Source organism: Podarcis filfolensis, assembly GCF_964270895.1.
Source record: "Podarcis filfolensis genome assembly, chromosome: 1".
In the NCBI taxonomy this organism is placed as follows: domain Eukaryota; kingdom Metazoa; phylum Chordata; class Lepidosauria; order Squamata; family Lacertidae; genus Podarcis; species Podarcis filfolensis.
The window spans coordinates 54,439,127-54,466,553 of NC_139604.1; the positions used below are offsets into that span (position 1 = coordinate 54,439,127).

Below are 27,427 nucleotides of genomic sequence, written 5' to 3' on the forward strand. Positions count from 1 at the left end.
CTAAACCATCCTGAGGCGAGGAGACTCAGATGATTTCTTTTGACAATTGATCACTTGCTTCAAAGCATCCTTTACCTCTTTGTTTCTCAAGCTGTAGATTAATGGGTTCAGCATTGGGACCACCAGGGTGTAGAACACAGCTGAGATCTTCTCCTGTTCTACAGAGTACATGAAACTGGGCTGCAAGTGACTTAAGCTTACTGGTCCATAGAACAAAGTCACAGCTGTCATGTGGGAAGCACAGGTGGAGAAGGCTTTGATTCTGCCCTCAGAAGTGCGCATCTTTATGACAGAGGAGAGGATGTAGAGGTAAGAGATTACAATGATCAGGAGTGTGGAAATAGCAACTGTCGCAGAGAAGGTTACCAACAAAAGTTCATTAATATGGATATCAGAGCATGCAACTTTCAACATAGCTGGGGTATCACAAAAGAAGTGGTTGATTATACTAGGGGCACAGAATGACAGTCTCAGCAATCCAGAAGTATGTGTGATGGAATTCAATATCCCCCCAAAGTATGCCCCTGCTACTAAGTAAATGCAGACACTTTTGGACATAATAGCAGTATAGAGCAGGGGATTACATATGGCAATATAACGGTCATATGCCATTGCAGCTAAGAGGAAGCCTTCGGTACTCACGAACACTACAAAGAAGCAATGCTGAGTGATGCATCCCGCATAAGAAATGATCTTAGATTGTGCTAAATTCATCAACAGCCTTGGGGCAAAGATGGAAGAATAGCAGAGATCAACTACAGAAAGATTGCTAAGGAAGAAATACATAGGGGTGTGAAGCCGGGGGCTAATCCTGATCAGTACTATCATCCCCATATTCCCAGCCAATGTCAGAATATAGATCAACAGGAATAACACAAAGAGAGGAACTTGAAACTCCAGCCGATCTGTTAGTCCAAGAAGGATGAATTCAGTCGCCATAGTGTAATTGTTTACAGCCATTTAGTTGTGTTGACATGATACTTGCACCTGGTTAACACAATGAAAAGAAGAGGGTCATCACTTCTGATAGGTAGCACAGTTACCAAGCCACTATAAAGATTTAAAGAGTTATATGTTGTTATATCACATTTAAATGTGAGCTTACCTAATTCACACTTTCGAAAAGAATCAGTAAGCCAGAACACACACATACTTTGGCATTTGCACTTCTCTGAATCTTGCAATGAAGTTATCCAATTGAGTACCGTGTAACAAATAAATCCTATACTAGGGTGTTGTGTATAAAAATCCATATATTTGTTAAAGTAACATGCAAAAAAGCATAATAGCAAGGGAAATGGCTTTGTAAAAAAGTTTTTATATACATTAGGAGGAAATTGCCCAGAAACGTGTGTATTAGGAGAAATAATGAAAGTAAGACTTCTCCTTTTAGAGGCCTGCCAAATTTTTGTTTGTAAGAGCAGCACGTTATGAGGCAAACAGAAGGTACTCAACTATTGTCTTCTTCCTAATACTAATTTACAGGAGGAAATAAGCAGGAACTGGATATGGGACAGCCATTTTATCCTGGTTTCCCTTCAGCTGGACTACATGACTGGAAATTAATCCAAGGGAATGACATATTGGAAGGGCACTTGAAGGGAAGAATTGGGGGTATGGCACAGAAATAGTTAAGAATCTCTATCTTCTGATTTACCCCTATAAATCCCCACCACCACCATTTGCATTATTTCATCAAATTAGGGAACTCACATTTGCTGATGGGTACTTATGTTTTCGGGACACGGGTGGCGCTGTGGGTTAAACCACAGAGCCTAGGGCTTGCTGATCAGAAGGTTGGCGGTTCAAATCCCTGCGATGGGGTGAGCTCCCTTTGCTCGGTCCCTGATCTTGCCAACCTAGCAGTAGAAGGTACCTTACCTGCGGGAAGGTAAAGGGCGTTTCCGTGCACTGCTCTGGTTTGCCAGAAGCAGCTTAGTCATGCTGGCCACATGATCCGGAAACTGTCCGCTGTCTCCCTCAGCCAATAAAGTGAGATGAGCGCCTCAACCCCAGAGTCGGTCACGACTGGACCTAATGGTCAGGGGTCCCTTTATCTTTACCTTTACTTATGTTTCCAGGCCCTTGTAATTCTAACATTACATTCCCGTTCAAGGAAAGTATTTTTTAAATGAACAAACTGAATCAATGTTTATTATTACGGCTAAACAGCCAGCATAGTGAAACCAGAAATTCAGAATATTTTTTACATAAACATAAAAACGGTCAAAATGGAGTTTAACAGTCAACATACTAATTGAATAGATTTAAAATATGTGTCCAAGGAAATGTAAACTCCAATTAAATAGGCAAACAAACTCTGTTCTTACCAGCACCTTTGTTGGATTTGTCAGGTTCAGGCATGAATCACATACATCTTCATTATCAATCAGTTTGCAATGGAAAATGAAACATTGAATGCAATTTGCTTGCTGCTACCTTAAAACATGCAAAGGAAATCTGGGAGTCCCAGCTACAGCTGACACCATCTGCAAATAATAGAGGAAGGCAGTCTACCTCTACCAGGAGGGTGGAATGAGTGCATGGCAGCATCACTGCACAATTTTTACAGGACAGTTGATCCCAGATTCAATGGTTTATGATGGGAGAGGGATTTTTTATTATTATTAATGAAATCCCTGAAGCCACTCTAGTCTCAGAGAAAATAATTAAAAATTACACTTGTGGGAGCTCTAAAAAAAGCTCTGTTTTTTAAGTTAATTGAAAACTGAATTGCTGTTTTTTCCTTCTATTTGAATATAAATAATGAACATACCTTTCCTCATAATTTATTTTGTTCATGCTTCAAGTACAAGGAACACCATAATCAATATTTGAGTTAGCCCAGTCTTCAGCATGACATATAAATAATTTTATCAGTTTTATATATGCCATATGGGCAGTGGCGGACTTTGATCTCTCAAATTCCAGTGATGTCCTGTGCAACATTAAAATCCAGCACCCTCTGCCTCTTGTGCTTCTTTCTACAGCATTGTTGTGGTGCCCAGTGTGCCCAAACTGGTCATGCTAGCAGTTTGAAAGCATGCCAGTGCAAGTAGATAACTAGGTACTGCTGCAGCGGGAAGGTAAACGGCGTTTCCATGCACTCTGGCACTCGTCACGGTCCTCCGTGTGCCAGTAGTGGTTTAGTCATACTGGCCACATGACCTGGAAAACTGTCTGTGGACAAATGCTGGCTCCCTCGGCCTGAAAGCGAGATGAGCATCGCAACCCCATAGTCACCTTTGACTGGACTTTACCATCCAGGGGTCCTTTACCTTACTACCATAAAACTGCCTTTGATACGGGGAATGTACAGTGGTACCTCTAGATACGAATGGGATCTGTTCCGGATCCCCGTTCGCATCTAGAAGTATACGTAAGTAGCGACGGCACATCTGCGCATGCGCGTGTCGCTTTTCGTCGCTTCTGCGCGTGCGCGTGACGTCATTTTGAGCGTCTGCACATGTGCAAGCGGCGAAACCCGGAAGTAACGCGCTCCGTTCCTTCCGGGTTGCCGAGGAGCGCAATTCGAACGCGCTCAGCTCGAAGCGTATTCAACCCGAGGTATGACTGTATTCCATTGCACTTGAGCCGGAATCCAACAATGGCAGAGCTGGATCCTTTCCACCTGTCTGAATTACACAAATGGTGGTGGTGTGTGTACTCCAGTGTCTTGAATCAGACACAGTCTCCACAATACAATTTGACTGGGCATTTTGTACTGCTTTGTATCTAATTGGCCTAAAGGGCTGTAAAAGATAGCATGAAGTTTAGGACTGGATAGGACTTTTGCTTCTCTTCCTTCATAGATTTAAGAAACTCTCCTTGCCTGTCATATCAACCATGTCCATGTAAGGATCTCCCATGTATCAATACGAGGGAAATTCTCTCAACACACACAGGGGTATTGCAGTGCATTCAGTCATTCAAATCTTGTAAGAGAGATACATTCTTGGACGGGGTTTCTGTGCACGTATGCAACCTACCACAGGTGTTGCTAAAGACACTGATGTGTGTCAGCATGCAAACCCCCCAATACCACTACATTGCTTGACTAAGACCTGTTGAACATCTAAAGGATTCACTTTAAATGGCGTTTTCAATTGTGTGCGGTGTTTCATTTTGTTAATTAAGTTGCACTAGTTTTTGCTGTCTTCTAATCTTTACAACCTTTGACACATTCCTGCATGTCTGTAATGGGGAGCTTAACTTTTGTGCTCCTATTCCAACCATAGGGTGTTAGCTGTGGCAGTCAAGTATGCTGCCTTTGTTCTTAGCAAGGACGCGGGTGGCGCTGTGGTCTAAACCACTGAGCCTTTTGGGTTTGCAATTGGAAGGTCGGCAGTTTGAATCCCTGCAGCAGAGTGAGCTCCCGTTGCTCTGTCCCAGCTCCTGTCAACCCAGCAGTTTGAAAGGATGCCAGTGCAAGTAGATAGATAGGTACTTCTGTGGCAGGAAGGTAAATGGTGTTTCCATGTGCTCTGGTTTCTGTCATGGTGTTCCGTTGTGCCAGAAGTGGTTTAGTCATGCTGGCCACATGACCCAGAAAGCTGTCTGTGGACATACAGCAGCTCCGTTGGCCTGAAAGTGAGATGAGTGCCACAACCCCATAGTCGCCTTTGACTGGGGTCCTTTACCTTTTACCTTTTTTGTTCTTAGCAATGCAGCTGCTACTTTCATGGTCACTTGTTTTGGTCTAGTTTCTGCTCTGAAGTAACCTGACCATGTCAAGTTCCCCAACCACTAAGGGCAGAATCCCATTCTTGATAGCAAATGATCTGCATTTGACTGGCGTGGAAGGACTGTGTCATGCTCCCATACCAAAACACAGTAACGGTGCTTCTTAACCGAGAATAAGGGAGATATCTTTATTCAGGCTAGTAACAGAAGAGGCTCAGCAGCAATCACAGGGCCCAGAAATCATGATTCCAAGGTACAACGGTTAGACAAGAGGTACACATTTGAATGGAAGCAATGAAGATGTCCCAACAGTTACCACACTCCTCCCACCACGATTTTAAAGACAGGGCGAGCTCACACACATGACTTTCTTGCTTTACAAGATTTCTGTGAGCACAAACGTAAGCTCCGTTTGGGCTGATGCGTGGGCTCGCTGTGTCTTGCCCTCAGACTCTGGATTCACTGCCACCTCTTTCTGCTCAGTCCCTCCTATAGGCTGGCCGAAGTGCTCCCCCTACCCCAGTGAAACTCTGTGCTTCACAGGAGGGGCAGTGGAGAGAGCCAGCAGATTTGCTTCTCTCTCCCCCTGATATCTAGAGTTGCAAGAGGAGAACCTCCATCTTCCATCTCCGGGTGGCAGCCTTCAAGGTTCAGCCTCCACCACTTCTTCTCTCTGCTCCTCTTCCATTTGGGACTGCCAAACCATGCTAGATCCTGATGAAACTGAGAGGCCTATAACAGACTGAACAGAGAAGGAAAGCACAGTGTATGCATTTAACAAATCCAGGGAATTCTGAAATACACACCTTCTCAATTCCCTCATCTCCTGACAGGATGACTGGCATTTAATTTGTTCTTTGTAGGGTAATGCTGGACCTGAAGTTCCATGTCCCTCAATGTCCATAGACAGGAAGGTTTAAGGTATATGTGGTGGGCTGGAAAAAGATGCAGTTGCTAGGATTTTATTATTCTACTGGTATAGATCACCAAAATACATTTGGAAATGTTCCAGTATGTTCAGTTGATATAAGGCCATGCCTTGAGATTTTATTGGCATATAGGTGGCCCAGTCCACCTATACTTGGTAACTGTTAAAAGAGATATTTATTGAAATACCACTTTTCTCTGAATCACTTTTCTTAGAGCACATTTTACATCCTTGTTCCTCAGACTGTAGATCAAAGGATTCAACACAGGTATTATCACTGTGTAAAACACAGAAGCTACCTTGTCTGTGTCAAGAAAGTAGCTGGAGCTGGGTCTGAAGTACATGAAAAGAATGGTCCCATGGTATATGGCCACTGCTGTGAGATGGGAGGCACATGTGGAGAAAGCTTTATGCCTCCCCTCAGCAGAGCGAATCCTGACTACAGCTATAATAATGAATACATAAGAGATTATAATGACCAGCAAGGTGCTCATTTCAAACAGGCTACCAAAAATGAATACCAGCATCTCATTGATGTAGATATCATTACAGGCCAGTTTCAGAAGGGGCGTGAGATCACAAAAAAAGTGATTGATGATATTGGAACCACAGAAGGACAGTCTCAACAAGCCACCTGTCTGAATCAGAGAGTTCACAATACCCAAGAGGTAGGATCCTGCTATCAGACCTGCACAAAGTTTCTTGGTCATCACAGAAGCATAGAGCAGAGGGTTGCAGATAGCCACATACCGGTCATACGCCATGGCTGCCAGAAGAAAAAACTCAGTAGTGGCAAAGATTGCAAAGAAACAATATTGTGAAATGCAGGCAGCATAAGTGATGCTTTTGTTTTCTACTAAAAAATTCACCAGCATATTAGGTGTGATGGTGGTGGAATAGCAGGCATCTAGGAAGGACAGGCTGCTGAGAAAAAAATACATTGGGGTGTGTAGTTGAGGATCTATGCCAATCAATATAATCATCCCAAGATTCCCCACCAGTGTGGCAATATAGATTATTAAAAAGACCACGAAGAGTGGAGGACACAGCTCCAGATTTTCTGTTAGTCCAAAGAGATTGAAGCTGGTTGCCATGGTGTAATTTTCTTTAGCCATTGGATTCATTCACACTTTCCTGTTAGGAAAAACAAAGCAAGATTTATTTATTAGATATGGGACACCATAGCATTTTAACCTCTTTTTGTCTCCTTTTCTCTAACCTCAGTAGTTGAACTGTGTGAGCTACAATTGTTTGGCTGGGAGGTCCTCTTTGATGGACCTTTATTAACTGGAGACTTTTTAAAAAGTGAAAGTTTTTAATCTGGTTTTGCCATTGCACCCATCAACCACCTGGACAGACTGTAAATTCCACAAAATTAATAATTGCAGCTAAAGTGAACCATTAATGCCCTTAGACCTCTTGGCTACTTCACAGTCCTGCTTCAATTAGATGGAATCACAACTCAAATAAAATGGAATTTGGCAAGAGCAGTGGTCTCGATATGCTTGCTCAGAACTGAGTTTAGGTTACCATGTACAGATTTCACCACATTAGAAGTACATAAAATGTCAAACTGGAAAAAGCAGAATGATACCATGTCCTCTGTGAGCTGCTGGGGAAAGTTCCATGTCATGCCAATTCCCAATACCCTCAAATGATACAACTCTGACACCATTCTAGCTCATAACAATTTACTGTTTTAAGTTACAATAGTGAGCCTGGTGGAATCTGCACACATTTTTTTAAAAAAAACGCAGTGAAAATGCTTTTTAAAAAAACGTTTTGAAAAATACATTGAATTTGTCATAGCTCACTCTCGCCATCTAGTGTCACATTTGTATATTGCACATTACAACACACTTAAAACATTTTATTTGCAGCTGTATAGCTGGGTCCCCTACCCCCAGTTTCCATAGTCCTCTAGGACTGGAGTGTTAGAGCCTCCTTAATTGTTGGGCTACCCATTCCCTTATCTTCTAGTTCAACGCTCCCTGCCTCTGAATTTGACACTGCTCTGGAAGGTGAAGTTCTCTCCACTGTTGACTATGGACCCTTACCACACTGGCATCAGCTGCACAACTCCTCTTTTGATGCTCCCAGACTCTCCTCTTTTCTTCCCCCACAGCTCTTCATCCCATTTCCATTCCTCAAGATCTTCTACCTAACTCTTCCCTTTGAGCATTATTTTTTCTCTTAGACAAGTGTCACAACCATGGACCTGGATCACTCTCCCTGACGGAACCTCACTTCTATGTCTCCTCACATTTACATAAGTAGATATGTCAAAGTTACTTCTAGTCTGAACAATGTTGCCCTTTTCCCAGATCACTCCAGTGAACGTTAGGAACATTCTCTTAAGTTTTCAAAATTGGAACAGTAGAATAAAAGAACCACAAATTCTTTCCCCACATCTGGCTGGAACCACCCTCCTAACCACAAGAGAAATGGAAAGTTAATTCATGGCTATAGGTTTATTAATTGTTTGGCTTTTATATTCAATAAAACTACTAATGACATCACAAAACAAATTTATTCATCTTTATTTGGAAAATATGAATCTTGGATTAAATATAACAGACCTTATTCTGGAGGGCACAAATCAGACTATTTCTGGTATATCAGTGTATTTCAGGGAACCTGCCAGCATCACCCAAAGTTAGGAACGTTGTGAGCTGCCATATGAGATGGGTAAACAGAACTGCTATCCATGAGGCTCAAGGCAGCCCTCAAATGACCAGAGCAATTGCTGTTATATGACTGGGGGTGGGGGGCGGATTCATTCTCTGGGACATGGACCAGATTGCACAACTTAAGACACACGAACCATGAACACAGAGCTTCTCCTATGTTGTTGTTGCACCTCCCATTTTTGAACTCAAAGGCACCCAACAAAACCAGGTTTATTGATCCTCTGATGTGTCACCACATTTTCCTAGTGAGTTTGACAGGCCCAAAACAGACCTGAGATATTGTAATGATTTTCTTTATGCTTTTCAGACATTTGATAAACAAAGTGAAGAAGCAACCACGAATAAATATTTAGCAAGCTACAAAAAGAGAAAAGTCACTAACGCTATGAGAGTTACCTGTAGAAGAAATGGAAGATATCCAGTTGCTTAAGAAGTCATTCCTGAAATGAAGTTGTGCTTTTCTGAACTACTTATGTGTATCACAGAGAGATTTGAGGCAAATTACGTGAAGTTTTCAAAAATATCTCTAACACCAAAACAACACAATTAAAGTTTCTCCCAGTGGTGTGTTCTTCAAGAAAGGTAATTGATCTCAAAGGTATTTGTGAATATTGTCCCTGTTTGTCAAATGCTTCTTTTACTCCAAAGTAATTTTTGTACTTTTCGTACTTCTGCTTTGCAGTTCTAACCATGTATGCTCAGTAGCACTGTTTGCAGCAGATGTCCCACCCACCCAACTTGCATGTTTGGCCCCTGTCCAAAGGTAAGCGGGCAATACATGTGTATGGCCTTGCTGTGGAGTTACTCGGTCACCATATTTGGGGACAAGCAGGAAAAAGCCTACAGAATTTGCCTACAGACAAATTGGGCTGGTTTGGAGGTTTTGCTTACCTCACAACAAACGTGAGGTAAACTTGCTGGTGGATAAAGGCACTGAGCTGAATCCTTAATCTAAACACAGGGGGTGGAAATAAGCCCAATTCCCTTCTTGTCAATCAAGAAGGTTCACAAACCTGCAGGGACACCATTTAGCCCCATTGAAACAAAATTAATATAGCAGAATTCGCTGTAATGCCTGTCTCCATAATGGAGGTGGAAGTACAGCCTTAAAGTAGGAAGCACAGGAATATAAGATGGTGATGAACCCAAACCATTGGCTCTTCTAACTCAGTATTGTCTACACCTATTGGCAGTAGCTTCATAGGGTTTCAAGCAGGAGTCTCTGAAACCCTCCCTCAAGATGCTGAGGATTAAGCCTGGGACCTTCTGGAAGCAAAACAGATGCTCTACCACTGAGCAATGGCTTAATAATATTCACCCCTGGAAACAGAGCTAGAATATATCCATGAAAAACGTAAATCAGTACAACTTATGCTAGCTTTCCATGCTTAGGATTGCTCCCTAAACCACCCTTTTCAGTGGAAATACATCCCAATATCAATTCCCAGTGAAATAATGCCATATAACTGATGGGATTGTTTATTTTATTGGACCAAACATGGGCATATTCTTGTCCCTGCATGGTTTTATGCACCATGATTCTATGCATGTTTAATTGGAAATAAGTACCATTGGATTCAATAGTTCTTATTATCAAATAAGTGTGTATAGGATTGCAGCCATACTACCCAGTCGTAGTATTTTCTGGTAAGTGTGCACATAATGTTATAGTTGTTCGGTGGAATTCCTGATCTGCACCTTGTGTAGAAGTAAATGAGAGTTCAACCCCAAGAATGTGTTTTAATGTTTTACTGTGGAACAGTTTTAAATGCTAGTCAGGTATAAACATTACATGAACAAAATAGTAAAGTAGCACAACTGCAAACAAGCTTTATGTTGTTCAGTAAACTTTCCTCTCTCAAGTCCCATCTCTGACTTCTGAAGTTTCATTTCTTGCTGTAAGAGTTGCAGCTCTGATTTCCAGGAGATGAGTCATCAGGTAGTTTAGCTCCTTGAAATTGAAAAACACTAGCCTTCCGCTTTCACCCAGAGTGGAACCTCTCATTTAAGGTAAATGTCTCTTTACAGCATTCCAAATACAATGTGTTCAAACACAACATTTTATGTACATGAAACTTACAACTTTAAGAGGTCATGAAACCCCATATGAATGTTACTGTCAACAGCTGTACACACCTTTTTGGGGACATGATCACTGCATAGAGCAAGGAGTTGCAGACGGTGACGTAACGGTCATATGCCATTACAGCAAGCAGGAGGCACTCTGAGGTTGCCAAAAAGATGAAAGTGTAGTATTGAAGAACGCAACCTACATAGGTAATGGTGGCTTTTCTTACTAAGAGGTCCGCCAACAGCTTTGGAGTGATACCTGTTGAATAAAAGCTGTCAACAATGGACAAGCTCTGTAGGAAGGAGTACATGGGAGTCTGAAGGTGGGCATCAGCATGAATCAAGGCTACCATCCCGAGATTCCCCACCTGGGTGACCAAGTAAATCATTAGGAACAGCTCAAATAAAGTGATCTGCACCTCCCTGGAAGCTGTCAGTCCCGAGAAAACAAATTCAGGGGTAGATGTAGTGCAATTCATGTTCACCATTCATTCAGTTCCAAGAGTTACTGCACCAGAATAAAAAAGGTAAAATTTAAACCAGGATAACACAGAGAGCAATTCTTGCAGCCTTCCCCTTGGTTCATCACTGTAAGCACAAAGTGCTGGACTAGATGGGTCATTGGCCTCATCCATCATGCCTTTTATGTTCTTCTGAAAATAGATGTATTGTTATATGTCTGTGTTCTGATATCCATGCACATATGTAGCAGAATCCAATGCAACCAATCACCTTTTAATGGTCAATGCTGTCTGTTGCTGAAAGCAGCAAAGCAAGTTGCTAGACCGCTTCTGTGTGCCATCTGTCCTCTACTCTTACCCTGTGTGGCAGTTTACCAGGACCAAGAAAGACTTCTGCTCTTGGCCACAAGAGTCCTGTCAGAACAATCAGTGCAAATGAATGGTCTTTCTCATATACATAGACCCATGGCTTGGAGACCATGACTTATTATTCTTTGCATTGCTATCTCCCCACTCTGAGGAATTCTTGAACTATTTTAACACATGACTTCAGAAAGAAATGATAGGTGATCATTTGATAGATGATAGATAGATAGATGACAGACAGACAGACAGACAGACAGACAGACAGAGGATTGATAGATAGATAGATATCACATATGATTATACTGTATCCTGATTTCTTTTCTGGCAACCTGAAAACCATTTGGATGCATAGCCATACTTACGGGATGGGATTTCCTTCTTGATTCATGGAATCACAGAATTGGATGGGAGATCTAGGTTTTTGTGTGCACCATGCTATTGCTGTGGAAGAGAATGCACTGCAGAGCTGTTCTGGGTTCATTATCATGCCTTTTACCACTTAGGAGCAGCATTAATCACATAAAGATGAGCATTCCTGCGGAACAGAAAATTATGTGACACTTTAGTGGTGCCACAAGACATCTCCCTATCCACCCTCTGCAGCTGATAAGCATGTTCACTCCTCTAGAATGTAAACTTCTTGCAATGTTGTGTAAACATTTATCATTTATTGCTTCTTAATTAGTTACAGTTTACAAACTGAAAATCTCAAACTTGCTTCAAGAATTCTTCCTGGTGATGGAACACACCATACAACAAACTTGGAATACAAGATTTCCTGCTGCAGTAGGTTGTCCATTTAGCTCCCAATGCCACCCATCAATAAACTAAGTCAAATTAATGGAGTGGGGCAAATTTTTCAGCCTAAAGGCCACACTCATCTTAGGGCAATTTTCTGGGGGCCACATGCAAGTGGTGGGAGGGGAAATGCCCTTATTAACATTTTATTAAAATGTTAAACTAGCATTTTAGCCACCTTCTCTGTTGGGGTTTTTTAGTGTCTTTACGTGCTGGCATTTCTAGTAATTGGAGACATATCCAAATGCTTCATACACAAAGAAGACCCATTGAAATAAATTGTTTTAAGTTACTATTATGAGTTTTGGGAGGTGAGCTCCTCCCCCAATAACCTTTACATTCAGTGAAGGGTTAGAAAATCATGAGCAAACTCATGATTATTTAGCAAGGGCTGGAAATAATACTAGCTAGCTTCCTCATGAGGCTCACTGTGAGTGGTTCATTGAAGAAGCAAAAGGCTGATAAAGGTCTGCTTTGTTTGATAATGGCAAGGCATTGGCAAAACATCAGACTCTCTGCCCAGTAGCTTTTAAGGTTGGTAGGATTACCATTGGCCTGATGTAAGCAATAGAAAAAAAGAAGAAGAAAGTCTTTTGCAGTGGACTTGAGAAACAGAGGTTGCCATGGTTGGGGCAACAGAGGCTGGGGATGCTGGAAGCGGAAGGTTTGTTTTCTGCAAGTGCCACTAGGAAACAGGAGGAGGAAGTGGGCAGAATTCCATGTCAGGACTGAAGGGCAGCCGCCATGCTGGCTAGCTGGAGCAGGTTGTTACAGACAGACACAGCTTTGGTGCTCAGGATGCCTCTGAATCCAGTGCTGCGCTGTTGGGAAGGATAAGCCCCTCCAGAGATGCAAATGCTGTGAGCTCTCCATAAAACGCTGGTGTAAATATGTGTGTAAAAACCATACTTCATAAAGACCCTAGCTTCTGTTGTGCCTCATTTCCTCCAAAGAAACACAAACACTGGTGAAGTGTCAGGAACCCTAGAATCTCTCACTACTGCTTGACAGAGACTGGGGTGGCTTGATTCAATAGTTCTACTCTGAATACAACTAATGCTGGATACAACCCTGGAAGGGGTGGAGAACCCCCAGCCCGCAAGTCTTTATACTTTGATCATGTAAATCACCCTGTGATCTTTGGATGAAGCGTGGTATAAAAAAAATTAATGAATAATAGTAATAAGTCAAGTGCAGAGTCAATTAACAATGGTCCCAGGGTATGATTGGGAAAGCACATGGAGCCATTTGGTAAAGCTGAGCAGGTCTGGAACTGGTCAGTATCTGGACAGGTGACCTCCACAAACCGCATTTATGCCAAATAGAAATGTAAGAAAATAGTCACAAATAATTGAATAAAGTGCAAAGTAAATGGGATGTCATTGGTAGGGCTGTTGGGGCTTTTGGCTGGCTGGAATGACTCCTCAAACTCTCATAATGCCAATTGCTTGCCTGAAAGAAAAATGGAGAGTTGTATGGCAAGGTGTGTAGAAGTTTACTACACAGAGTAAAGAATCACATCCACTGCTCTGCGCACTTTTGCCTCTGTTTCTACCCAGAAGCTTGTCAGTGAGGGAATGTGGCCTTCAGATTGAAAAAAGATTTCCCATCCCTGTTTTATGTGAGCAGGAATTCTGAATACACAGGTAAGGCAATAAGTTTCAAGAGACCATTGTGATGAATATAAGATCTGGACCCCAGCATGCAATACTGAATGACCTATTCAAAGGGACCGTATATGGTATCTCTCTCCCTCTCGCCAACCAACTCGACAACCAAAATGACAGGTATTATTTCCCTTTTAACAAAATGAGGTGCTCAGGTTGTTCCATCAAAATGGGTTCTTTACTCATCTTCATGTCAGGCAACAAACTTCTGTGCTTTTAAATAAAGTACTGTGCTTTTGTTTTTTGAACTTTGCTAAATTTTCCCACCAAATGTTATTCAAAATACTATGAACTTTACTTAACTTTTCAAGGCCACTTTTCTGCATGTCATTAATCTACCCCCCAGGAGATGCAAAGGGCATTTTAATTTTCCCAACAGGTCTTGTCTTGAAAGACAGAGATACGAGTTTATCTCTCTTTCAAAGCCGCATTATGTTGGATGGAAGGAAACCATCAACTCTGTCTTACATATCCTCAGGAACAGAGAATGGCTGTCATCCTTCTTATCTAACAGGTATGACCATTTCTCCAATGTAAAGGGGGAAAAGGGCTGGTGATGAGTTGTTCAGAGAAATTGGAAGCTTTGAGTGAAGCACGTGTGCCAAAGTTTGAGAAAGTGATATTCTCCTTTGGAATATTTCAAAACAGTACTGTTGCTTTCTTAAAGTATCTTTTGAAGCTCTTCTACTAATGCAAAATATACTTTCTTTCTTTCTTTTTTACTTTCTTTTTATTCAAAATTATAGCAAGACATCCAAAAACATATCATCCTTGTTTCCCCCCCATTTTTCCTCCCTCCCCCCTCCCCCCCAAAACCCACCCACCTCCACCCCCCGACTTCCCTCAGTTCCAGTCTTTGGTTTCTCTAAGAATGCTGTTTTCTGCATGTTACAAAGTTGTATAGATCCTCAAACTATTTAGCTGATTATTATCAATAAAAAGTTTGTGAATGTTTATTCAAAATCTGCCAAGGAGTCCAGTTCGCTTTGTTGCGTCTTCAGATACTTTGTAAAGGGTTCCCATTCATCCTTAAAGTCACAGTTATCCTTGTCCCGTAGCTTATATGTCAGTTTTGCCAGTTCTGCATAGTCCATAAATTTTTCTTGTAATGCAAAATATACTTTCAAAAAGACTGAAGGCTTGATTGGTAGATATATCAACTAAAGTTTGTTAGTTGATTGAGTGAAGTTTGGTAACTTGAATTAGCAAGAGCCAAATGCGGCAGAGGAGCCAGGAGGTTATTAGGGGTGCTAATTTAGTTGCTACGAGCTTCTATAAAAGGGAATCAATAAAAGTTAAGGAAAACTTTTTATTCTTACATTAAATTCAAGTTACATTGCACAATCTACCTGTTGGACATGCCTGCTGTAAAACACTCCCCAATAGAGATTGGGCAGGCATCCTACCTTTTGACTTTTCAGATGTCTCTTAAAGACCTTTCTATGCCAACAGGCCTATGAAGTTGTTTAGAATTTTATTTAGTAGCCAATCATTATAATAATTGCTCTGTATTACCTTTAATGGTTTTTATGTTTTTATATTGCACCATACTGCCCTGATATTTTATGAGATGGTGGTATATAAATACATCAATTAATAAATAAGAGTAAGAATAAGAATAAAGAATCATGAGGTATGGATAACATTACATTATTTTAATGAAACTGAGTAATTGGTTAAAGAGCTAAAATTATATTAAATTCATTGATAATCCTATATTAAAATTATGCTTACCTATATTTAAAATTAAATAAAAGGCAGACAAGGTTTTAAAAAGCATTTAGGCACCCTTTAATCATGATTATCATGCCTCTCCTCCCCTGCTCTGTCATTGCTATACATTTATATATTGTGATAGTATTATATGCCCTAATGTTGAAGTAGTGAGTGCCTCATCATTTACCATACAGCACTTTTAATTTGCACAGTGTTTCATAATCTTACAATGAGCACAGACACTTTATGGAATAGATTACTCCTCCCACTTTTCAGAGGCAGTGTGTTTTCCAGTGCTAAAGATGGAGCACGAGTCTCTTAATCTCAGGGCTGCAGGCTTGAGCCCCACATTGGGCAAAAGATTCCTGCATTGCAAGGGGTTGGACTAGATGACCCTCACGGTCTCTTCCAACTCGACAGTTCTATGATGCAAGTTCTCCAGGCCATAGTTCCAACCCGATCTGACAAGTTTGGTGTGGATTCTTATGAGAGCATTGCATGGGTTTGTTGTTGTTGTTTAGTCATTTAGTCGTGTCCGACTCTTCGTGACCCCATGGACCAGAGCAAGCCAGGCACTTCTGTCTTCCACTGTCTCCCGCAGATTGGTCAGACTCATGTTTGCATGGGTTAGTTATCCCTAAACCCTGCACTTTCCCTCTGTAAGCTGCTATGTGAAGTAAAAATGCTAATCTGCATTCTTAGTAGACACTGAAGGATATGTGCCTCCCGGTACTGAATTCATGCTCCTCACAGTGCAGATGGCAATGGAAGCAAAAGTCTGTCACAGGGCAGAAACTAGCATGGAAAAGGCCAGAGGGAGCACCTTAGTCATATTATTTTCTCTGATAATATACTTGAAGCATTATCCCCAAGTTTCTTCAGATGCTGAAGTGTTAAAACATTTTGCTCAGGCTTTTAAATGTATACACCCACCCACCCACCAATATGGTTAGAGCCCGTTATGACTGAATTCCCGTTTTTATAATATTCTTTTACTGGTTCTATGCTGTAGCTTTGTTTTTATGTATTCATTGTTTTATTGTATTTTAAAATAATAGGCAGCTCAGAAATGTTTTCAAATAAATAAATAAATAAATAAATAAATAAATAAATAAATAAATAAGATTTTATACCCCCTTTCCACTGAAGTACACAAGGCAGCTTACCTAAAATCAGCACAGTACCAAAATACAACCCCAAAGCAAAACGACATATTTTCCCTATGTACCCCTCAGCTAAGTTAGTGAAACTCTTCACAACGAACTCCTCACAGAAACTCCTCACAATAAAGCTGATTTACCTTCAAGTTTTTACACAGTGGCTGGATGCGGGGGGTCGTCCCTTATGAAGCAGTCTCTGTAGCTACGGTGGAGCAGGTGAACAGGGAATCAAACAGAAACGGCTCTCTCGATTGGTTAACCTGGATTTTTTTTTAAAAAGGTGAACTTGTGTATACATTCTTGGACTGTTACGTGTACAAAATGCTAAAACTTTCTCTTTCTTGCAGATACCCCCCAAATTTATCACCCCTCCTTACAGTTTTCTAGTGATAGTTATCATCTCGTGGAAGTAAGTACTGTACATATCAACATGATTTGTTTTATCATAATAATTTGTTAGCAGCTTTTGGGGGGCAGGGAGGGATTATTTAAGAAACCAGAAGACAGCTCAGCCTGCAATCCTAATTCTGTTTACTTTGGAGTGAGCCCCACTGAAATAAGTAGGACTTCCTTTTAAATATACATGGTTAAGATTGTGCTGTAAAGCTCTCTTTGTTCTGAGTTTTTTTTTTAAAATGAAGTATTATATGTGCATAATTGTGCTTATATACTGAGAGAAAGAAAGAGCAAAGAAGGGAGCAGGGAAGTACCATAGTATTAAAAATATTTTAAATGCACACATATATACATATATACGGGTTACAGACGCTTCAGGTTACAGACTCCGCTAACCCAGAAATAGTACCTCGGGTTAAGAACTTTGCTTCAGGATGAGAACAGAGATTGTGCAGCGGCGGCACAGCAGCAGCAGGAGGCCCCATTAGCTAAAGTGGTGCCTCAGGTTAAGAACAGTTTCAGGTTAAGAACGGACCTCCAGAATGAATTAAGTTCTTAACCCGAGGTACCACTGTACACACACACCTCTGTCCCCATTAGTTTTTCACTGATTAAATATTTGTATAAGCTACTGTTTTATTGTTTTCAAGCTGTGACTGTGTAAATATATTCCTGCTGGTTTATAGTTTAATGCAGAGGTTGATAACTGGTCGGCCCCATAGGTTGCTGGCCTCCTAACGCTCATCAACCCCAGTCAGTCAGTTGTCAAGCACGATGGGAGTTGTAGTACAGCAGCATCTGGAGGACCACAACTTCCTCAACTCTATTCTACTGACTGGTGTTCTTTATTCTGAAAGTTTTATTGTGTTTTAATACAAATTTTAAAACTAATATACTGCATTATGGAGCATTGCATTGTTGTGTTTTATAGTTATATTCCTGTTCACCATCTTGAGTGCAAGTAATGCAGAAAGGGTGTGTGTGTGTGTGTGTGTGTGTGTGTGTGTGATAGGACATTAATGGCAGACATTGCTGTTACATGAGGCACATAGAGATTGATCCCCCTTTTGCCTTCGGCAAGCAGGTTTTTCAGGATATGTAAAGCTACTGATTCTTTATTCACATATGGAAAGCTACTGATTCTTTATTCACATCTCCAAACACTATATACACAAGTTGGATATATTCATATTATGCCAAATAGAGCCACTCATTTTTATTACCCTTATGACAACACTTGTGAAGGTTTTCAGTTGGGTAAACGGTGATTATACAAAGCAACGTTTCAGAATGGATGGGTTGTTAAGCACATTCACCTTCTCTTTCAGATACAGGTAACAGACGAAATCTGAGAGGAAAGCTGCTCTTAGAGCAACTTCTCTGCCGTCTCCCTAATCCCATCGGCAAGTGCTGCTTCCGCATATATGAATATGAAAACAGAAGCAATGGTCAAGGGGAATCAGACAACAGTGACTGAGTTCATTCTCCTTGGTTTCACAGATCATCAAGAGACACAGGTAGTCCTCTTTGTGCTCTTCCTGGCCATCTATGTGGCCACCCTGGTGGGGAACATCGGCATCATGACGTTAATCTGGATCAGTCCCTCTCTGCACAGTCCGATGTACTTTTTTCTCAACAATCTGGCCTTCCTAGACCTCAGTTACTCCTCTGCCATTACTCCCAAGATGCTGGCCAGTTTCTTAACAGGAAGGAAAACTATTTCGCTTGCAGGATGCATTGCGCAAATGTATCTGTTTGCTTCCTTTGCAGATGCGGAATGCCTCCTGCTGGCTGCCATGGCGTACGACCGCTACATGGCCATTTGTAACCCGCTGCTTTATCCGGTTCTCATGTCGCGCAAGGTTTGTGTCTGGCTAGTAGCTGGCTCCTATCTCACAGGCGGCATGAGCTCATTTATGCACACTTACTTTACCTTCCGCCTCTCCTTCTGCAATTCCAATGTCATCAATCATTTCTTCTGCGACATCCCTCCTCTGTTGGCCCTCTCCTGCTCCAACACCCACTTCAATGAAATCCTGCTCTTTGCCCTTTGTGGATTCATCCAAACAAGCACTTTCATGTTCATCCTTATCTCTTATGCCTGCATCCTTTGCACCATCCTAAGGATCCACTCAGTAGAAGGCCGCCACAAAGCCTTTTCCACCTGCACGTCCCACTTGACGGCTGTCACTTTGTACTATGGTACTCTTCTCTTCACATACTTGCGCCCAAGCTCCAGCTATGCTCTGGACACAGACAAAATAATCTCAGTATTTTACACTGTGATTTTCCCCATGTTGAACCCATTGATCTACAGCTTGAGAAATGAAGAGGTGAAGGATACCCTCGGCAAAATATTGCAAAGGAAAGTGATGGTACTCAGAGGTCGATAGCAAGATTTCCATTTATTATCGGCGGCATAAACACCACCATTTGCCATACAGATTTGAATCTATGGATCCACAACAACAGAATGCTACACCCTTTACAGTACTTGTGGTTGTATTATATTTAAGGTTGCCACACGTCCGGAATTTCCCGGACATATCTGGAATACTGCATTCGGAAGCAGTGTCTGGGTAGGAATCGCAAAAACATTTGGGAAAATCCAGACGTATGGCAACCCATGTCAGCAATATTGTTTTTGGCTATTTCCCTTAAAAATAGCTCAAAAAAACTTCAAAAAGGTTTGCCCAACAAATTTGGCTAAAACTCAAAAAAGCTAAACAACTTTGGCAAAGGAAGAAGAAGAAGCTCAGCAACTTTTCTGGCTGGATTTTCACCATTTGGAATATGGTGACCCTAATTATATTGCTTCAATTCAGTTCTGCAGGTGATCATTACTTCATTTAAAACCATTTGCTTAACCAGTGATATTTAGATGTTTAATGGCTGTGTGGGACATAGCAGCTTTCTAATGGAAAAGTTGGAGAACATTGCATCTTTTGTAACCTTACAAGAGCCAGACACTAGTACGAAAAGAGTTTTAGAACTAATACAAGTATTTGGTCAAGTAGCAGGTTTTAAGTTGAACAAACAGAAAACGAAAGTACTGGACAAAAATCTAACAGCTGTTGAAAGGGAAAAGTTCCAGAGTGAAACTGGTTTAATAATAGCAAAGAAGGTGAAATACCTGGGGATTAATTTGACATCTAAGAATGTGAATCTTTTTAAAGATAACTATGAGAAATGCTGGACAGAAATTAAGAAAGACCTAGAAGTATGGTCAAATTTGAGACTTTCCTTGTTAGGCCGTATTGCTGTTATTAAGATGAATGTCTTGCCTAGAATGTTGTTTTTGTTTCAAACATTGCAGATTTTAGACAAAATGGATTGTTTCAAGAAGTGGCAAAAAGACATATCTAGATTTGTCTGGCAGGGCAAAAAGCCCAGAATAAAGTTTAAGATATTAACTGATGCAAAAGAAAGAGGGGGGTTTGCCCTGCCGGACTTAAAGCTGTACTATGAATCAGCGGCGTTTTGCTGGCTGAAAAGTTGGCTGCTTCTTGAAGACACAGACACTTTGGATTTGGAAGGGTTTAACAACAGATTTGGTTGGCATGCATACATATGGTATGACAAGGTAAAAATCCATCAAGGTTTTAAGAACCATATTGTTAGGAAAGCATTGTATAAGGTTTGGACTCGATACAAAGATTTGCTGGAAAACAAAACCCCCAGGTGGTTGTCACCAATGGAAGCTAAGGAAGTGAAAAAACTTAATATGGAATCTAAATGGCCAAAGTATTGGGAAATTATAGAACATGAGGAGGGGAAAGTGAGATTACAGAGTTATGAGAAGTTGAAGTCTAAAGTAAGAGACTGGCTACATTACCACCAGATAAATGAAGTTTTTAAACAGGACAGGAAAATTGGCTTCCAGGTGGAGAGGTCAAAATTAGAAACAGAGCTTTTGGAACCCAATACTAAGAATTTGTCAAGAATGTATAACTTGCTGTTGAAATGGAATACACAGGATGAGATGGTTAAATCAGCTATGATTAAATGGGCACAAGACATTGGCCATGACATTATGCTTGCTGACTGGGAACGGTTATGGACTACCGGTATAAAGTTTACGGCATGTAATGCCTTAAGAGAGAACATCATGAAAATGATCTATAGGTGGTACATGACCCCAGTCAAGCTAGCAAAAATTTATCACATGCCCGATAATAAATGTTGGAAATGTAAGGAAACTGAAGGTACTTTCTACCACCTTTGGTGGACGTGCCCAAGGATCAAGGTTTTCTGGGAAATGATTTATAATGAAATGAAAAAGGTGCTTAAATGCACGTTCGTGAAGAAACCAGAAGCCTTCCTCCTGGGTATGGTAGGCCAATTGGTGTCAAGGAAAGACAGGACGTTTTTTATGTACGCTACAACAGCAGCAAGAGTATTATTAGCAAAGTATTGGAAGACACAAGAACTACCCACACTGGAAGAATGGCAGACTAAGGTAATAGACTATATGGGACTGGCTGAGATGACCGGCAGAATCCGCGACCAAGGGAAAGAGACGGTGGAAGAAGATTGGAAGAAGTTTAAAATCTATCTTAAGAACTGTTGTAAAATTAATGAATGCTAAAATGTTTTGGGTAATGCAAAACAGAATTGCAGCGACTAGCAATTGGATATGAGAAATAAGATCTAAAGAAAGTCTTATATGGAAATTAGGGGATGCTGAAAAGATTGATAACAGGGATGCAGAAAGGGGAGGTATGGGGAAGTCGCCGAAAGAAGGTTAAGGAAAAAATGTTAAGAAAGTATACGTGTTTATATGTTTGTTTGTTTATGTATTGTCTTGTATTGTCTTTTATTATGTGTTTAAAACCTAATAAAAATTTTATAAAAAAAAAAAAAAGAACATTGCATCTTTTGGAAGAGGTGATGAAAACATTTTCAAATAGATACACTATGAGTCATATGATTTGTGGATCACGGTCATAAAGATTCTCTCAGTTATCATGAAAACAATGTAAGTGCTCTGGATAAGAGTTCCTATAAACAATTTATTGGGACAGTATAAAATAGTATTTTCACTGAAGCTTTATTCAGAAATTGCTCTCTTCATGCTCAGAAGCATCTTACTGAAAACACAATGCTGGAATAGATGGACCTGTGGTTTGTACTGCCAGTGATCACCTTCTAGACTTGGAGACACATTTCTAATCATTTTCTGAATTGCCATGAGTGCATCATGATTGTATGTCACACACAGTTAGGAATGGGCCTAATGTTTCCCAGTGGACAATTCAGTGTAAAAGGGGGTGTTTCAGGGGGTTGAGAGATCCCCATATGAATATATTTAGGGTAGGCCCTTATGCATCATCAAAGAGGCAGGCAAAAGAGGGCACATATTTGCATAAAATTAGCATTGGCTAATGCACACAGATAGAAATAATTACTATAATTTAAATAGAAATATGTCTCGCCATAGTGAGAAGGAATGTGACCTGTGTGCCTGCTCAATCTGTTGTGGTTCAGGTGTTGTTGATGAGGAGTTTCAAGGCTTCCTCACCCTCTCCCTCCTTGTGATTCTTTAAGCTGGACTTGACAGCTTTAAACAGTGGACTGTCCTCTGTAAAAGTAGGACACACAACCACCCTAGTCATATTTGCCACCCCCAACAGGTGTTACTTGAGCATTATTTTTGTTCCCCTTTAAAATTGCCCTTTGCGATCCTAGTAATGGTGATGTTGCTGCCCAGCCAATCAGATTTGGTTATTTGAGGGCAAGCACAGCTAATGAAGAGCAAGTAAAGGTCTGAATTAGTTTACTTTGCTTTTGGTGACATCGTCACATAGCCAGATCAGAGTGGCATTGCCGCTGTTACTGGTGGGAGATGGGCACTTTGATGAAAAGCGCCATAGTAAAGCTGCAGCCATTTTCAGTAGCAGTAGCCACCAGTTATACTGTTGCCATTGGAATAGGGAGCAGCGAGCTAAGGACTGCCTCCTCAGTGAGTGGGGCCTGCCTAAATTGCTGGGACTTCTCTCTGTAATGGCCTCAGGAGAAAAGGGGCCCTGATCACAAATGGTGAGTGGGATTTTTGCCAGGGGAGGAAACCACATACACCCCCATTATAACCTAGCCTTAGATAATAAATTATTTGAAGGGTGGTTGTGAGCGCTCACAGAAAAGGACAAGAAGCCCAATTCATTTCATTTGTGTTTCAGTGACTGAGCCTGGTCTTCACTAATCTTCACCTGCTGTGTGTGTGTAATTCCCCCCCCCCCAAAAGGATACCGTGTGCATCTCCAGACATGCAATGAACATGTACCTGGAAGCATAGGTGCCAACTCCCTGGAGCCCTGGGTGCCTGAACACCCACAAGATTCCCCATGAAGGGGCCGGGCACCCACAAATTTCAGTGCCAGGGGCATGTACACTGCATGGCACCCACAGCCCCGGGGACCCATGGTCACGAGGCCAAGCTGGCACTCCTGCCTAGAAGCCATAGTTATTCTTTCATTCTAGCATGTGTTTATGGAAATGGACATCTCTACATGACATTGTATGAGTTTGCCATAGTAAACACCAGCAAATCTGTTCTGCAACCAAAAGCATGAATTGGCCCTTTCATGTTGTATTCCTGTGCACAAAGAGTAGGGAAGGGGGAGAAATTTTATTCAGTTCTCCTTTAAAGAGGGAATCTAACTAAACTGCACTTTCTGAAACAACTCAAGGACCAAAACACAGACATCCTTCAGAATTTACACTTCTGAAAATTTTGCAATGCAGTTCCCCAGGCAAGTAATCTCTCTCTCTCTCTCTCTCTCTCTCTCTCTCTCTCTCTCTGTGTGTGTGTGTGTGTATTGGTGAAAAACATCAAATGTGCATTATATTAAGGGAAATTGCTTTGCAACTATGTGCATATTCAAATAAATTCACACTAAAATGCTGATGAATTTTTCATGAGGACTTTAAAAACTAATTCTCATTAAAAAACAACCTTCTACATCAATTTGTAAGTGTGGAGAAATGAACTCCAGATTGGAAAAATGAGAAACTGAAACCAGCAAATTTGCCCATCATCACATGGGTGTAAGCTCATTTGGAAACTGCGGGGCTGACCCACGAGGAAACATGTATAGGATTGTTCTCTCAGTAAAACAATGCTGTTTTTTTGCTGTTGATGTTCAGGCTTACTGGTTGAATTGGCTCATTTCTGTCACCTGGTTTTCTGCCAATTTCTATCTCATGCTTCAACTTCATTGGGAAGAGAGAGTGAAAGATGACACCAAGAAGCAATGAAGAAACACTCCTTTTCTCTTGAGTCAGTACTATTCTGTACTAGGGGATCCTCAGATTCCACATTACATCAGCCCTTCAACAAACACAAATCAAATTTCATGCCAAAAAGACAAGAAAGAAGGAGGATGAAATGAATAATGGAGGGTGTGGGGGAAAGAGTCAAGTAATTCTTTCCCTATTAAATATGCTGGAATATGGTACAGGAAAACACCAATTTTCAATGAATATGTTTTAAAATGTTTCCACATTTATGTAATGTGGTTTCAGGGTTGGGGGTGCTTCCTTCTCCCTGTTCAGAACCCCTCCCCCTGCAGTGTCAGATGAACAAATATATCACTGAGAAAATGACATTCATCCATTCAGAACAGGAATCATGGAAAGATGCTATATATCCTGAGTCAGACAATTGGTCAGTCTAGCACAATATTTTTTACTCTGACTGGCAGCTGCTCTCCAGTATTTCAGATGGGGATCTCGCTCAGCCCCACCTGGAGATGGAGCCTGGGATCTTCTGCATGCAAAACAGATGCTCTACCACCGAGTCACATCAAAACAACATAGTACATTAGAACCAAACCATGTAGAAGTGTGGCTTCTTCATACTCAGGTGTCTCTGACCAGGTTTATATATTCTTCTGGACCATTCCTTTACAAGTCTATCTATACACAAAGTAGATAACAAATGGACTAAGAAGAGCTTGTGTCCCCTTTTTTCTGCATTTCATCACTAACAGCAGCACAAATTTCTCTCCAATGTTCTCTTCAAAGCGTCCTTCACCTCTTTGTTCCTCAGGCAGTAGATCAAGGGATTCACCATGGGAAACACCACCGTGTAAAACACTGAGATTATTTTGTCTGTGTCCATGGCATAGCTGGAACTAGGACGTAGATACATGAATAAGAGGGTGCCATAGAAAAGGGCAACAGCTGTCAAGTGGGAGGTGCATGTGGAAAAGGCTTTGTGGCGGCCATCGGTTGAGGGGATCCTCAAGATGGTGCAAAGGATGCAGGCATAAGAGATGATGATGAGCACAAATGTGCTCATTTGGATGAATCCACACAGGGCAAAGAGTAGGATTTCATTGAAGTGGGTGTTGGAGCAGGAGAGGGCCAACAGAGGAGGGATGTCGCAGAAGAAATGGTTGATGACGTTGGAACCACAGAAGGAGAGATGGAAGGTAAGACAAGTGTGCACCAGTGAGGTCATGCTGCCTGTGAGATAGGAGCAAACTACCAGACATATGCACACTTTGCGTGACGTGAAAAGTGGATAGAGTAGTGGGTTACAAATGGCCATGTAGCGGTCGTACGCCATGGCAGCCAGCAGGAGGCATTCTGCATCTGCAAAGGCAGCAAACAGAAACATTTGCACAATGCATCCTGTGAATGAAATGCTCTTCCTCTCTGCTATGAAGTTGGCCAGCATCTTGGGAGTAATGGTGGAGGAATAACTGAGGTCCAGGAAGGCCAGGTTGTTTAGGAAAAAGTACATTGGACTGTGCAGAGAGGGACTGATCCAGATTAATGTGATGATGCCGAAGTTCCCCACCAAGGTGGCCAGATAGATGGCCAGGAAGAGCACAAAGAGAATGGTCTTGATCTCCTGACGATCTGTGAAACCAAGGAGAATGAACTCTGTCACTGCCGTGAAATTCCCCTTGGCCATTTCCTCCCGTTTTTGTTTCATTGCATCTGGATCTATGGTAGGTGAATCAAGAAGAATGAGCTGTGGGGACAATGAAATGGTTTTAGACAGTAGTTTCCTCTCCCTCTCCCTTGAAACTAGAAGAAGGAGAGTAAATATTCTCAAAAGCCGCCTTGTATATTTTATAGGGAGGTGTGCGATATATGGCAAAATTAAATAAACAAACAACAACAAATAAATAAATAAATATTACCCTTGTGAGAACATTTTGGGCGTAGTTGCAGTTGCTTGAAGGAGCAGTGTGGGAGGGCTCTTTGCAGAGAACTTTGCAGAGAACAGTCTTCTTTTTGAAAGATGTCCTCTATTTGAAGGGCTACCTGGCTCTCAGCCAGGCTATCACATGGCGGCTCCTGAGGCTGCCTCACCAGTAGTGGCTGGTGAGGAGGGGCAGTGCCCATGCTCCTGGCCTCCTGTCAGCAGAGCTGCTGCTTACTGGGAGTCTGAGGCAATGAGGGGGTTAATGCTGTGCAAGTGCACTGGTGGAGCCACTATTAGTTTAGTAACTTGGGCCACAGCTTCATTGGGCATTTCACGAAGGAGATCTACAGAAATCTGATTGTGGTGTAAACTATTGCTAGAGAGTGTAAAAGTACCTTAAATGGTTAATTTGTAAATGCTATGGCTCAAGTGTGATTAGAAACCTCACTTGCTGACCTGAATTTGCCTTCTCTCTTTGATGATAAAGGACACTTTGCACGTGCTCAGAGCTACTGTATCTTCCTTACTGCCATGTATTTCTCAGAGTTGAGCCTTGGCATTAAAATATTTTACAGGGCTTCAACCTCATGAACCCTAACTGAAATTAAGACAAAAATACCACTGCATAATAGTCAACATGCTTAGAAATAAGTTGTCTCTGTGTGTGTTTATTGACTGTTTAGAGCAACTTGCTGCCAACAGACGTCTGTTTATAGAACTTCATTCTGTATAACCACTTGCTTGTTTTTTTAAAAAAATACCCAAAGTAGTATATGCAAAAGCAGTAAAATGCAAAAGCAGTACAAACAAAACACCTAAGTGCCCTCATAACATTATTGGAAAGAACAGGTCACTTATAATATTGTATAGTTTCTTTTCATCCTATGCAGATTATAAGAAAACAAGTTTTCTTACTTTTGGAGGTTGTGCTTTCCTGACATTTTTAAAGGAAAGCAATAATTTGATGAATTAATGCAATTTGAGCTCAGAAAACCATGTAGAAGAAAATACAGTAAGGTGCCTTTGTGAAGCCTTTATGCAGAATAGTCACAAGCCGGAATCTTTGAAGTGTCTGCATCAAGGAAGACAGCAATTTACTGCTACAACAGCAGCAAGAATACTCATTGCAAAGTATTGGAAGACACAAGATCTACCCACTTTGGAAGAATAGCAGATGAAGGTGATGGACTATATGGAATTGGCGGAAATGACTGGCAGAATCCGAGACCAGGGAGAAGAGTCGGTGAAAGAAGATTGGAAGAAATTTAAAGATTATTTACAGAAACATTGTAAAATTAAAGAATGTTAAAATGATGTCGGAATGAAATTAAG

At 41.2% G+C, this 27,427-nt stretch overlaps 3 protein-coding genes across 4 annotated transcripts; 1 reads left to right on the forward strand and 2 right to left on the reverse strand.

The window, feature by feature from the left end:
- Positions 1-25,879, reverse strand: LOC310744816 (uncharacterized protein; the record flags this gene model as incomplete). Its single annotated transcript, XM_083576492.1, has 3 exons — positions 1-961; positions 10,438-10,630; positions 24,925-25,879. 3 exons carry the CDS (start codon positions 25,877-25,879, stop codon positions 1-3), a joined length of 2,109 nt encoding a protein of 702 aa, XP_083432618.1.
- On the reverse strand, positions 5,721-7,998 carry LOC310769748 (olfactory receptor-like protein COR4). The gene is made up of 2 exons (XM_083629448.1): positions 7,669-7,998; positions 5,721-6,745 (listed from the first exon to the last, which is right to left on the reverse strand). The coding sequence occupies exon 2, from the start codon at positions 6,733-6,735 to the stop codon at positions 5,788-5,790; it is 948 nt and encodes a 315-aa protein (XP_083485574.1). The 5' UTR covers positions 6,736-6,745; positions 7,669-7,998; the 3' UTR covers positions 5,721-5,787.
- LOC310769152 (olfactory receptor 5AS1-like) lies at positions 13,551-19,880 on the forward strand. Of its 2 annotated transcripts, none has more exons than XM_083628267.1 (3): positions 13,551-13,642; positions 16,887-16,948; positions 18,264-19,880. In XM_083628267.1, exon 3 carries the CDS (start codon positions 18,360-18,362, stop codon positions 19,326-19,328), a length of 969 nt encoding a protein of 322 aa, XP_083484393.1. In that variant the 5' UTR covers positions 13,551-13,642; positions 16,887-16,948; positions 18,264-18,359; the 3' UTR covers positions 19,329-19,880. The 2 variants fall into 2 exon arrangements, with proteins under 2 accessions (XP_083484393.1, XP_083484394.1); XM_083628268.1 differs by lacking the exon at positions 13,551-13,642 and adding an exon at positions 14,037-14,177.
- Positions 25,880-27,427: the final 1,548 nt, after the last annotated feature.

Bases quoted from the DNA above. Each gene is read 5' to 3' on its own strand.
- LOC310769748 (XM_083629448.1), bottom strand. From the start codon at position 6,735: ATGAATCCAATGGCTAAAGAAAATTACACCATGGCAACCAGCTTCAAT.
- LOC310769152 (XM_083628267.1), top strand. From the start codon at position 18,360: ATGAATATGAAAACAGAAGCAATGGTCAAGGGGAATCAGACAACAGTG.